Source organism: Salmo salar, chromosome 05 (genome assembly GCF_965601325.2).
Source record: "Salmo salar chromosome 05, fSalSal1, whole genome shotgun sequence".
Lineage (NCBI taxonomy): Eukaryota > Metazoa > Chordata > Actinopteri > Salmoniformes > Salmonidae > Salmo > Salmo salar.
The window spans coordinates 77,785,308-77,799,321 of record NC_138295.1 but is presented as its reverse complement, the minus strand read 5'-3'; the positions used below and the strand labels follow the sequence as shown (position 1 = coordinate 77,799,321).

Here is a 14,014-nt window from a genome sequence, read left to right as displayed (position 1 = left end):
ATACAACTCAATTCTAGTGGTGTAGGCTACATTTCTCCCCCAAGAACACAAGTTGCTCATTTCTTTAATAGCCTTCAACTGTAAAAGGGGAACATGCCCAAGTGTAATGGCTTCATGTGCCTTTTCTCCCAGCACTTGTTGGTCTATCTTGTGACTCACCACCAGGGGGCGGACATTCACTATGCATAACCTACAGTGCTGCACAAACTACAGGATATAAACTACAGTAGTGCACTATACAAACTACAGTAGTGCACTATACATGTACTGCACTATACATAAACTACAGTAGTGCACTATACATAAACTACAGTACTGCACTATACATAAACTACATAATATATAATTCAATTATAATGAATTTAGATGTAATATAGAAATGTGAATGAGAATTTGACTCACTAGTACCCCCTCAAAAAACATGAAAAAAACCCCAATTATTTTCATACATTTATTAAAAAACTAAAACAAAGTATATATGTTGTTAACACACACTAAAACGTCTACTGAAATTGTTTTCCCTACAATGAAAAGTTGTATTTTCACATAAATACATAAAGATGATTGTCACACACTAAGTGTCAGGCCAAACATTCCTGTCTGAAGGATAAAACAAACAAAAGAAATATAAAATAATACCAGATAAACAAATAAATATAGTTATGTACAAGAGCTGGTGATAGTGGATGAAACTTCAGGTAACTGAAATGCATGCAAAAATGTGGATAATGTCAACAAGACTTCTTGCAAGGTTAGTAAGTACTTGTCAGAATGAATCATCTTCATTTTCTTCAGACTTTAAAGTGACATCAGTATTGGTGAGGGGGACTTCTAATCCACACATATTAGACCAAACATCTCACTTTCTCAATGAACAAAATAACAAACATGGGCTTTAACTTTGTATTCAAACCATGACACGTCACTGTGGCCGCTGCGTGACCATAAGTATATTTACAAAAAGTCAAAGATTGTCTTCCTCCCTTTCAGGTGTCAAATAAAGAGGATTCTAACAGTGGACTCTAGGCCACAGACACAGGAAGTAGGTTAATGGGTTACAGAAGGGTTTGATGGAAAACTATATCCTCTATCCTTAATGTGTTTCTGCTTCTCCAATACCTATATACTGTAGCAACACTCCCTCTATCCTGCCTTGGTGCCATGGTAAAATGATGACAAACTGGTTGTATTCTGATCCATTTAATACAGATTTCTTACCCTCCATCTCTCTCGCTCTCTCCGATCCCGCTCTCACTCATCGGCCATTTTATTTCTCTGTTATGGCCCAACCTGACATGGTTGCCTCCTCTCTGAGGCCAAAGTACAGGGTCTGTTATCAGACCCTCACTGACCACAGGGTACTGCTATCACACTGTCTCTGGTCCTCTCTCTCAGTAGTAAAGTCCTTCAGACTGACTTCAACAGATGACAATAGATTATGCCACTGGGTTAGAAAGAATAAATCTGTCTGCTATGAATAAATAGACTTCTATTGTGAATCAACTCTCAGTATATCTATCTACATCAAAGTCCATACACAATCCAAAACCACAGACACACACACACACACACACACACGAGGAGGCTGGTGGGAGGAGCTATAGGAGGAATAAATGGAACGGTATGAAACACAGTAAACATATGGAAACCATTTTGACTGTTCCATGTATACCATTCCAGACATTACAATGAGCCCCTCCTCCTATAGCTTATCTCACCAGCCTCCTCTGACACACACACACATTGCATAGTGTCCTATCGAAGGAGTGTGGCCATGGGTGGTTGATGGTCGTGGCTGGTGGTCAGTTGATGTGATGTTGTGGTCACCTCAGTTTAAACTTCACACGTGTACTGTGATGTTGTTGTGGTCACCTCAGTTTAAACTTCACACGTGTACTGTGATGTTGTTGTGGTATTTATGTGGTGGTGGTCTACTTCAGTCCGTTGTTGCTTAGCTTAGCAGGTTTGGTGTCGTTAGGTTAGCCCCTTCTCCCTCGCTTTCACCAGTTCAGGACTTGGTCTCAATGATTTTGATGAAGGGAAGAGGCTTGTTGGACGTGTTGGTGGGCTTCAAAGGCTTACTGTGGAGGAGAGAGGGAGAAAGAGAGAGAGGGAGAAAGAGAGAGAGAGAGAGAAATGAGATCGATGCCAAGGTTTTACTCTGGGGAACACATTACTAGTGAACAGTTGAGGGACACTATGGGGATGTGCTGGGGTTAGAAGTGTGTGTGGAGGGCTGTGTGAGGCCAGGCGGATGTTTCTGGTCAGTCAGGGGAATGAGGGGCCAGGCGCGTGGTGAGTTGATGACAGGCCAGGCGCGTGGTGAGTTGATGACAGGCCAGGCGCGTGGTGAGTTGATGACAGGCCAGGCGCGTGGTGAGTTGATGACAGGCCAGGCGTGTGGTGAGTTGATGACAGGTCAGGCGTGTGTGGTGAGTTGATGACAGGCCAGGCGTGCGTGGTGAGTTGATGACAGGCCAGGCGCGTGGTGAGCTGATGACAGGCCAGGCGCGTGGTGAGTTGATGACAGGCCAGGCGCGTGGTGAGCTGATGACAGGCCAGGCGCGTGGTGAGTTGATGACAGGCCAGGCGCGTGGTGAGTTGATGACAGGCCAGGCGCGTGGTGAGTTGATGACAGGCCAGGCGCGTGGTGAGTTGATGACAGGCCAGGCGCGTGCTGAGTTGATGACAGGCCAGGCGCGTGGTGAGTTGATGACAGGCCAGGCGCGGTGAGTTGATGACAGGCCAGGCGCGTGGTGAGTTGATGACAGGTCAGGCGTGTGTGGTGAGTTGATGACTAGTCAGGCGTGTGTGGTGAGTTGATGACAGGTCAGGCGTGTGTGGTGAGTTGATGACAGGTCAGGCGTGTGTGGTGAGTTGATGACAGGTCAGGCGTGTGTGGTGAGTTGATGACAGGTCAGGCGTGTGTGGTGAGTTGATGACAGGTCAGGCGTGTGTGGTGAGTTGATGACAGGTCAGGCGTGTGTGGTGAGTTGATGACAGGTCAGGCGTGTGGTGAGTTGATGACAGGTCAGGCGTGTGGTGAGTTGATGACAGGTCAGGCGTGTGGTGAGTTGATGACAGGTCAGGCGCGTGGTGAGTTGATGACAGGTCAGGCGTGTGTGGTGAGTTGATGACAGGTCAGGCGTGTGGTGAGTTGATGACAGGTCAGGCGTGTGGTGAGTTGATGACAGGTCAGGCGTGTGGTGAGTTGATGACAGGTCAGGCGTGTGGTGAGTTGATGACAGGTCAGGTGTGTGTGGTGAGTTGATGACAGGTCAGGCGTGTGTGTATGTGAAAGAGAGCTTAAGTACTAATTTGTATATGAGGGGGCAGGTGTGTGCTGAGTTGATGACAGGTCTATGATGGGTGTGTGTTTGCCTGAGTTACTGGATGTGAATTACCTGTAGACAATCTGACAGGTCTATGATGTGTGTGTGTCTGCCTGAGTTACTGGATGTGAATTACCTGTAGACAATCTGGGCGTGGCGGTCTGATGAGAGGTGCGAGTTTGACCTTTCACCTCCCAGGAAGTAGTCCATCTGATCATGCATCTCCCGGTTCTAAAAACACACACACACACACACACACTTGAAGTCGGAAGTTTACATACATTTAGGTTGGAGTCATTAAAACTCGTTTTTCAACCACTCCACAAATTTGTTGTTAACAAACTATAGTTTTGGCAAGTCGGTTAGGACATCTACTTTGTGCATGATACAAGTCATTTTTCCAACAATTGTTTACAGACAGATTATTTCACATATAATTCACTGTGTCATAATTGGGTCAGAAGTGGGTCAGAAGTTTACATACACTAAGTTGACTGTGCCTTTAAACAGCTTGGAAAATTCCAGAAAATTATGTCATGGCTTTAGAAGCTTCTGTTAGGCTAATTGACATCATTTGAGTGAATTGGAGGTGTACCTGTGGATGTATTTCAAGGCCTACCTTCAAACTCAGTGCCTCTTTGCTTGACATCATGGGAAAATCAAAAGAAATCAGCCAAGACCTCAGAAAAAAAATTGTAGACCTCCACAAGTCTGGTTCATCCTTGGGAGCAATTTCCAAACGCCTGAAGGTACCACGTTCATCTGTACAAACAATAGTACGCAAGTATAAACACCATAGGACCACGCAGCCGTCATACCGCTCAGGAAGGAGACACGTTCTGTCTCCTAGAGATGAACGTACTTTGGTGCGAAAAGTGCAAATCAGTCCTAGAACAACAGCAAAGGACCTTGTGAAGATGCTGGAGGAAACAGGTACAAAATGATCTATATCCACAGTAAAACAAGTCCTATATCGACATAACCTGAAAGGCCGCTCAGCAAGGAAGAAGCCACTGCTCCAAAACCGCCATAAAAAAGCCAGACTACGGTTTGCAACTGCACATGGGGACAAAGATCGTACTTTTTGGAGAAATGTCCTCTGCTCTGATGAAACATAAATAGAACTGTTTGGCCATAATGACCATAGTTATGTTTGGAGGAAAAAGGGGATGCTTGCAAGCTGAAGAACACCATCCCAACCCGTGAAACACGGGGGTGGCAGCATCATGGTGTGGGGGTGCTTTGCTGCAGGAGGGACTAGTGCACTTCACAAAATAGATGGCATCATGAAGGAGGAAAATTATGTGGATATATTGAAGCAACATCTCAAGACATCAGTCAGGAAGTCATAGCTTGGTCGCAAATGGGTCTTCCAAATGGACAATGACCCCAAGCATACTTCCAAAGTTGTGGCAAAATGGGGCAAAAAGGACAACAAAGTCAAGGTATTGGAGTGGCTATCACAAAGCCCTGACCTAGAAAATGTGTGGACAGAACTGAAAAAGCATGTGCGAGCAAGGACAAACCTGACTCAGTTACACCAGCTCTGTCAGGAGGAATGGGCCAAAATTCACCCAACTTATTGTGGGAAGCTTGTGGAAGGCTACCCGTTTTGACCCAAGTTCAACAATTTAAAGGCAATGCTACCAAATACTAATTGAGTGTATGCAAACTTCTGACCCACTCGGAATGTGATGAAAGATATAAAAGCTGAAATAAATCATTCTCTCTACTATTATTCTGACATTTCACATTCTTAAAATAAAGTGGTGATCCTAACTGACCTAAAACAGGGAATTTTTACTAGGATTAAATGTCAGGAATTGTGAAAAACTGAGTTTAAATGTATTTGGCTAAAGTGTATGTAAACTTCCGACTTCAACTGTAGGGTCAGAGGAAGTCAAACCCTACTCTGTGTTGCAGGCAAACAAGACTACAGTTCAGAGCTACAGTAGCTGGTGAACAAAAGACTACAAATCCCAGGTATGGTTAGTTGGTACTGACCTCTGCCTCCAGGAAAGCCACCTTCTCCTCCAGGTCTCTGATAACACGGTCCCTCTCCTGGATCACCATACGAGAGTTCTGCAGCTGTACACACACACACACATTCATGTTATAGTGCTGTCATAGCATGTTATAGTCCTGTTTAAAGCATGTTATAGTCCTGTTAAAGCATGTTATAGTCCTGTTAAAGCATGTTATAGTCCTGTCATAGCATTTTATAGTCCTGTTAACCTCACTAGGGTAGGGGGCACTATTTTCACCTCCGGATGAAAAGCGTGCCCAAGGTAAACTGCCTGCTACTCAGGCCCAGAAGCTAGGATATGCATATAATAGAAAACACTCTAAAAAGTTTCCAAAACTGTTAAAATAATGTCTGTGAGTATAACAGAACTGATATGGCAGGCGAAAACCTGAGAAAAATCCATCCAGGAAGTGGGATAATTTTATGTTTGTAGTTTTCTATTGAATGCCATTACAGTATCCATTGACTTAGGACTCAAATTGCACTTCCTATGGCTTTCACTAGATGTCAACAGTCTTTAGAAATTGTTTCAGGCTTGTATTCTCAAAAATAAGAGAGTAAGACCACTCTGAATGAGTGGACACTGCAGTGTCCCAGAGGTTTTTCCATACGCACGACCGAGAGCATGCCTTTCTTGTTTTCCTTTTATATTGACAAAGCTTTTGTCCGGTTGAAATGTTATTGATTATTATGACTAAAAACAACCTGAGGATTGATTATAAACATCGTTTGACATGTTTCTACGAACTTTACTGATACTTTTCGTATTTTTCGTCTGTCTGTTGTGACTACATTTGAGCATGTGGATTACTGAACAAAATGCGGCAACAAAACGGAGGCTTTTGGATATAAAGAGGGACTTTATCGAACAAAATGAACATTTATTGAGTAAATGGGAGTCTTGTGAGTGCAACCATACGAAGATCATCAAAGGTAAGTGATACATTTTATTGCTATTTCTGACTTTTGTAACTCCTCTACTTGGCTGGTAACTGTTTGTAATGATTTGTCTGCTGGGCGCTGTTCTCTGATAATCGCATTGTATGCTTTCGCCGTAAAGCCTTTTTGAAATCTGACACCGTGGTTGGATTAACAAAAAGTTAATCTTTAAACCGATGTATAACACTTGTATGTTTTATGAATTCTTAAAATGAGTATTTCTGTTTTTGAATTTGGCGCTCTGGATGCTGGCCGAGCGTCCCACACCCCCTAGAGAGGTTAAAACATGTTATAGTCCTGTTAAAGCATGTTATAGCATGTTATAGTCCTGTTAAAGCATGTTATAGCATGTTATAGTCCTGTTATAGTCCTGTTAAAGCATGTTATAGTCCTGTTAAAGCATGTTATAGTCCTGTTATAGTCCTGTTATAGTACTGTTGAAGCATGCTATAGTCCTGTTAAAGCATGTTATAGCATGTTATAGTCCTGTTATAGTACTGTTGAAGCATGTTATAGTCCTGTTAACCTTATAGGGCTAGGGGGCAGTATTTGCACGGCTGGATAAAAAAAATGTACCCGATTTAATCTGGTTACTAATCCAACCCAGTAACTAGAATATGCATATACTTATTATATATGGATAGAAAACACTCGAAAGTTTCTAAAACTGTTTGAATGGTGTCTGTGAGTATAACAGAACTCATTTGGCAGGCAAAACCCTGAGACATTTTCTGACAGGAAGTGGATACCTGATGTGTTGTATTACCTTTAAACCTATGCCATTGAAAAACACAGGGGCTGAGGAATATTTTGGCACTTCCTATTGCTTCCATTAGATGTCACCAGCCTTTACAAAGTGTTTTGAGTCTTCTGGAGGGAGATCTGACCGAACAAGAGCCATGGAACGATGATGTCCCATTAGACACCTGGCGCGCGAGTTCATGTTGGGTACCCTCGTTCCAATACATTATAAAAGAGAATGCATTCGTCCACCTTGAATATTATTCATGTTCTGGTTAAAAAAGGCCCTAATGATTTATGCTATACAACGTTTGACATGTTTGAACGAACGTAAATATATTTTTTCCCCTCGTTCATGAAGTGAAGTCCGGCGGGCTTAGATCATGTGCTAACAAGACGGAGATTTTTGGACATAAATGATGAGCTTTTTTGAACAAAACTACATTCGTTATGGACCTGGGATTCCTGGAAGTGACATCTGATGAAGAGAATCAAAGGTAATGGATTATTTACATAGTATTTTCGATTTTAGATCTCCCCAACATGACGACTAGTCTGTATCGCAACGCGTATTTTTCTGGGCGCAGTGCTCAGATTATTGCAAAGTGTGATTTCCCAGTAAGGTTATTTTTAAATCTGGCAAGTTGATTGCGTTCAAGAGATGTAAATCTATAATTCTTTAAATGACAATATAATATTTTACCAATGTTTTCTAATTTTAATTATTTAATTTGTGGTGTTGACTTGACTGCCGGTTATTGGAGGGAAACGATTTCCTCAACATCAATGCCATAGTAAAACGCTGTTTTTGGATATAAATATGAACTTGATAGAACTAAAAATGCATGCATTGTCTAACATAATGTCCTAGGAGTGTCATCTGATGGAGATTGTAAAAGGTTAGTGCATCATTTTAGCTGGTTTTATGGTTTTGGTGACCCTGTCTTTGAATTGACAAAACATTACACACAACTCTTGTAAATGTACTGTCCTAACATACTCTAAATTTATGCTTTCGCCGTAAAACCTTTTTGAAATCGTAAAACGTGGTTAGATTAAGGAGATGTTTATCTTTCAAAGGGTGTAAAATAGTTGTATGTTTGAAAAATTTGAATTTTGACATTTATTTGGATTCAAATTTGCCGCTCTTGAAATGCACCTGCTGTTGATGGAGTGCACCACGGGTGGGACGCCTGCGTCCCACCTAGCCCATAGAGGTTAAAGCATGTTATAGTCCTGTTAAAGCATGTTATAGCATGTTATAGTCCTGTTATAGTCCTGTTAAAGCATGTTATAGTCCTGTTAAAGCATGTTATAGTCCTGTTAAAGCATGTTATAGCATGTTATAGTCCTGTTAAAGCACTGTTGAAGCATGTTATAGTCCTGTTAAAGCATGTTATAGTCCTGTTAAAGCATGTTATAGCATGTTATAGTCCTGTTATAGTACTGTTGAAGCATGTTATAGTCCTGTTAAAGCATGTTATAGTCCTGTTAAAGCATGTTATAGTCCTGTTAAAGCATGTTATAGTCCTGTTATAGTCCTTTTAAAGCATGTTATAGTCCTGTTATAGTCCTGTTATAGCATGTTAGTCCTGTTACAGTCCTGTTATAGCATGTTATAGTCCTGTTATAGTCCTGTTATAGCATGTTATAGTCCTGTTATAGTCCTGTTATAGCATGTTATAGTCCTGTTATAGTCCTGTTATAGCATGTTATAGTCCTGTTATAGTCCTGTTATAGCATGTTATAGCATGTTATAGTCCTGTTATAGTCCTGTTATAGTCCTGTTAAAGCATGTTATAGTCCTGTTAAAGCATGTTATAGCATGTTATAGTCCTGTTATAGTACTGTTGAAGCATGTTATAGTCCTGTTAAAGCATGTTATAGTCCTGTTAAAGCATGTTATAGCATGTTATAGTCCTGTTATAGTCCTGTTAAAGCATGTTATAGTCCTGTTAAAGCATGTTATAGTCCTGTTAAAGCATGTTATAGCATGTTATAGTCCTGTTATAGTACTGTTGAAGCATGTTATAGTCCTGTTAAAGCATGTTATAGTCCTGTTAAAGCATGTTATAGACCTGTTAAAGCATGTTATAGTCCTGTTAAAGCATGTTATAGTCCTGTTATAGTCCTTTTAAAGCATGTTATAGTCCTGTTATAGTCCTGTTATAGCATGTTAGTCCTGTTACAGTCCTGTTATAGCATGTTATAGTCCTGTTATAGTCCTGTTATAGCATGTTATAGTCCTGTTATAGTCCTGTTATAGCATGTTATAGTCCTGTTATAGTCCTGTTATAGCATGTTATAGTCCTGTTATAGCATGTTATAGTCCTGTTATAGTCCTGTTATAGCATGTTATAGTCCTGTTACAGTCCTGTTATAGCATGTTATAGTCCTGTTATAGTGCTGTTATAGCATGTTATAGTCCTGTTATAGTCCTGTTATAGCATGTTATAGTCCTGTTACAGTCCTGTTATAGCATGTTATAGTCCTGTTATAGTCCTGTTATAGCATGTTATAGTCCTGTTATAGCATGTTATAGTCCTGTTATAGTCCTGTTATAGTCCTGTTATAGCATGTTATAGTCCTGTTATAGTCCTGTTATAGCATGTTATAGTCCTGTTATAGCATGTTATAGTCCTGTTATAGTCCTGTTATAGCATGTTATAGTCCTGTTATAGTCCTGTTATAGTCCTGTTATAGTCCTGTTATAGTCCTGTTATAGCATGTTATAGCATGTTATAGTCCTGTTATAGCATGTGTGCGTCTCACCTGTTCGATCATGTGTCTGACTTTCCTCTGCTGGCTCTTCAGCATGTCATCTAGATGATGGATCTTCTCCTTCAGAATGGCCAGCTCCTTCTCCAACTGCTCTGACCTGAGAAGAACACACAGCGTGAGTGGCTGGGAACACTCCTCGTCTATATGTGTGTGCACTCCTGTGTGTGTTTGTGTCTTGGTGTTTGTGTGTGAGCTCTGTGTCAACTCAAATCACGTACACAGATTTGCAGATGTTATCGCAGGTGCAGTGAAATGCTTGTGTTTCTAGCTCCAACAGGGCAGTGTGTGTGTTTGTGTGTGTGTGTGCTCTGTTTATTGTCCTCCTCACCTCTGCTCCTCGTTCCTGCCCTCCTCTCTGATTTTGCGTAATTCTCTGAGTTCCTCCTCTCTGTTCCTCAGTGTGTCTCGTAGGGCTTGGCTCTCCTGCGCCATGCCTCCCAGCAGCCTCTGGAGCTCCTCAATCCTCTGGTCCTTCCTCTCACTACTCTCCTCCACCCCCTTCAGCTTCTCCTCCTGCTCCCCCAGACGCTGGCGCAGATCCACACCCTCAGCCTGCACAGAAAAAGAACAGAGAGTTAGGTCATAGTTTCATGAGTTACAGCACTTTGGTATGTATGTATGTATGTATGTATGTATGTATGTATGTATGTATGTATGTATACACACACACACACATATATATATATATATATGTGTGTGTGAGTGTGTGTGTGTGTGTGTGTGTGTGTGTGTGTGTGTGTGTGTGTGTAAATGTGTATGCATGTATGTGTTTATGTATCTATGTATGTAAGTAAATATATATATATATATCTATCTATATATATATATATATATCTATATATATATGTGTGTATGTTGGTATGTAAGTATGTGTGTATGTTGGTATGTAAGTATGTGTGTATGTAAGTATGTGTGTGTGTGTGTGTGTGTGTATGTAAATGTGTTTGTGTGTGTGTGTGTGTATATGTAAATGTGTGTGTGTGTATGTATGTGTTTATGTATCTATGTATCAATGTATGTAAGTATGTGTGTGTGTATGATGTATGTATGTATGTATGTATGTATGTATGTTGTTATATAAGTATGTGTGTATGTATGTGTGTGTGTATATATATGTTGGTATGTATGTTGGTATGTATGTGTGTATGTATGTATGTATGTATGTATGTATGTGTGTAGGTATGTAAGTATGTGTGTGTGTGTATATATGTATGTGTGTGTATGTATGTTGGTATGTAAGTGTGTGTGTGTGTGTGTGTGTGTGTGTGTGTGTGTGTGTGTGTGTGTGTGTGTGTGTGTGTGTGTGTGTGTGTGTGTATGTTGTGATGTATGTATGTTGGGATGTATGTATGTTGGGATGTATGTATGTATGTTGGTATATAAGTATGTGTGTGTGTGTGTATATATCTATGTGTGAATGTTGGTATGTATGTATGTATGTATGTATGTATGTATGTACAGTGAGGGAAAAAAGTATTTGATCCCCTGCTGATTTTGTACGTTTGCCCACTGACAAAGAAACGATCAGTCTATAATTTTAATGGTAGGTTTATTTGAACAGTGAGAGACAGAATAACAACCAAAAAATCCAGAAAAACGCATGTCAAAAATGTTATAAATTGATTTGCATTTTAATGAGGGAAATAAGTATTTGACCCCTCTGCAAAACATGACTTAGTACTTGCTGGCAAAACCCTTGTTGGCAATCACAGAGGACAGACGTTTCTTGTAGTTGGCCACCAGGTTTGCACACATCTCAGGAGGGATTTTGTCCCACTCCTCTTTGCAGATCTTCTCCAAGTCATTAAGGTTTCGAGGCTGACGTTTGGCAACTCCAACCTTCAGCTCCCTCCACAGATTTTCTATGGGATTAAGGTCTGGAGACTGGCTAGGCCACTCCAGGACCTTAATGTGCTTCTTCTTGAGCCACTCCTTTGTTGCCTTGGCTGTGTGTTTTGGGTCATTGTCATGCTGGAATACCCATCCATGACCCATTTTCAATGCCCTGGCTGAGGGAAGGAGGTTCTCACCCAAGATTTGACGGTACATGGCCCCGTCCATCGTCCCTTTGATGCGGTGAAGTTGTCCTTTCCCCTTAGCAGAAAAACACCCCCAAAGCATAATGTTTCCACCTCCATGTTTGACGGTGGGGATGGAGTTCTTGGGGTCATAGGCAGCATTCCTCCTCCTCCAAACACGGCGAGTTGAGTTGATGTCAAAGAGCTCCATTTTGGTCTCATCTGACCACAACACTTTCACCCAGTTGTCCTCTGAATCATTCAGATGTTCATTGGCAAACTTCAGACGGGCATGTATATGTATTCTTGAGCAGGGGGACCTTGCGGGCGCTGCAGGATTTCAGTCCCTCACGGCGTAGTGTGTTACCAATTGTTTTCTTGGTGACTATGGTCCCAGCTGCCTTGAGATCATTGACAAGATCCTCCCGTGTAGTTCTGGGCTGATTCCTCACCGTTCTCATGATCATTGCAACTCCACGAGGTGAGATCTTGCATGGAGCCCCAGGCTGAGGGATATTGACAGTTCTTTAGTGTTTCTTCCATTTGCGAATAATCGCACCAAATGTTTTCACCTTCTCACCAAGCTGCTTGGCGATGGTCTTGTAGCCCATTCCAGCCTTGTGTAGGTCTACAATCTTGTCCCTGACATCCTTGGAGAGCTCTTTGTTCTTGGCCATGGTGGAGAGTTTGGAATCTGATTGATTGATTGCTTCTGTGGACAGGTGTCTTTTTACAGGTAACAAGCTGCGGTTAGGAGCACTCCCTTTAAGAGTGTGCTCCTAATCTCAGCTCGTTACCTGTATAAAAGACACCTGGGAGCCAGAAATCTTTCTGATTGAGAGGGGGTCAAATACTTATTTCCCTCATTAAAATGCAAATCAATTTATAACATTTTTTACGTGTTTTTCGCGATATTTTTGTTGTTCTTCTGTCTCTCACTGTTCAAATAAACCTACCATTAAAATTATAGACTGATCCTTTCTTTATCAGTGGGCGAACGTACAAAATCAGCAGGGGATCAAATACTTTTTTCCCCCCACTGTATGTATGTAAGTATGTGTGTGTATGTGTGTATGTTGGTATGTAAGTATGTGTGTGTATATGTATGTGTGTATGTAAGTATGTGTGTGTATATGTAAGTATGTGTGTGTATATGTAAGTATGTGTGTGTATATGTATGTATGTGTGTGTATATGTATGTATGTGTGTGTATATGTATGTATGTGTGTGTATATGTATGTATGTGTGTGTATATGTGTGTGTGTATATGTTTGTGTGTATATGTGTGTGTGTGTGTGTGTGTGTGTATATGTATGTATGTGTGTGTATATGTATGTATGTGTGTGTGTATATGTATGTATGTGTGTGTGTGTATATGTATGTATGTGTGTGTGTGTATATGTATGTGTGTGTGTGTATGTGTGTGTGTGTGTGTGTGTGTGTGTGTGTGTATGTATGTGTGTGTGTATGTATGTATGTATGTATGTATGTATGTGTATGTATGTATGTTTTACCTGCAGTCTCTCCCTCTCCTCCTGGTGTTTCTTCTCGGCCTCCTGTAGCTGAGCATACAGACGCTTACTGACCTCCCTCATCTTCGCCCTCTCCACCTCATCCTCCCCTCCCTGAAGACAGAGAGAAAGAGAGAAAGAAAGAGGGAATAAAGGAACTGTTTGTTTCCATAGATTTGAGTGAAGCTCCAAGAATCCACTAATATCCTGTTCATAAACTAATTCAGCCAACTGACTGATCAAAGCACTGTAAACTCCTGGCTCCCCCGGTTCAGGGAAGTACTGTATTGTATACGGTTGTATACTACTGTATTGTAAAGCATTGTACAGTAGTGTATTGTATAGTATAGTGTTCGTCTCGGGCCTAACAACACCCGTGCCAATAAATCCTCCAAACACCGTCTACTCTGGGATTATCACTTAAGTACAGTATTGTGTAGTACTGTATTGTGTAGTATTGTTTTGTATAGAATTGTGCAGTACTGTATAGTACTCTATTGTGTAGTACTGTATTGTATAGTGTTGTGTAGTACTGTATTGTATAGTGTTGTGTAGTATTGTATTGGTTTCTCAGTGTTGATTCTACTGTAATGGGAGTGGCTCGGCCCTTTGTTTACACAGGTGAATCAGATTAATGACAATAGAGAGCGAAAGAGAGAGAAAGAG

At 41.2% G+C, this 14,014-nt stretch overlaps 1 protein-coding gene across 2 annotated transcripts in view; it reads right to left on the bottom strand.

Annotated features, from left to right (window-relative positions):
• Window positions 1-437: 437 nt before the first annotated feature.
• The window catches only part of LOC106575489 (tuftelin), a 30,206-nt gene continuing 16,629 nt past the window's right edge, over window positions 438-14,014 (bottom strand). The window contains exons 7-13 of one of the 2 annotated variants that reach the window (XR_006769987.2): window positions 13,352-13,462; window positions 10,148-10,371; window positions 9,811-9,916; window positions 5,337-5,420; window positions 3,469-3,563; window positions 1,873-2,081; window positions 438-1,827 (exon numbers count right to left, since the gene is read on the bottom strand). Coding sequence is in view for 1 of the 2 variants with exons in the window: in XM_045718950.2 (XP_045574906.1) it covers window positions 2,009-2,081; window positions 3,469-3,563; window positions 5,337-5,420; window positions 9,811-9,916; window positions 10,148-10,371; window positions 13,352-13,462 (693 nt within the window). In the remaining variant the exon portion in view is untranslated. Of the gene's footprint in view, window positions 2,082-3,468; window positions 3,564-5,336; window positions 5,421-9,810; window positions 9,917-10,147; window positions 10,372-13,351; window positions 13,463-14,014 lie in introns of both variants that reach the window. The other variant, XM_045718950.2, reaches the window with a different exon arrangement.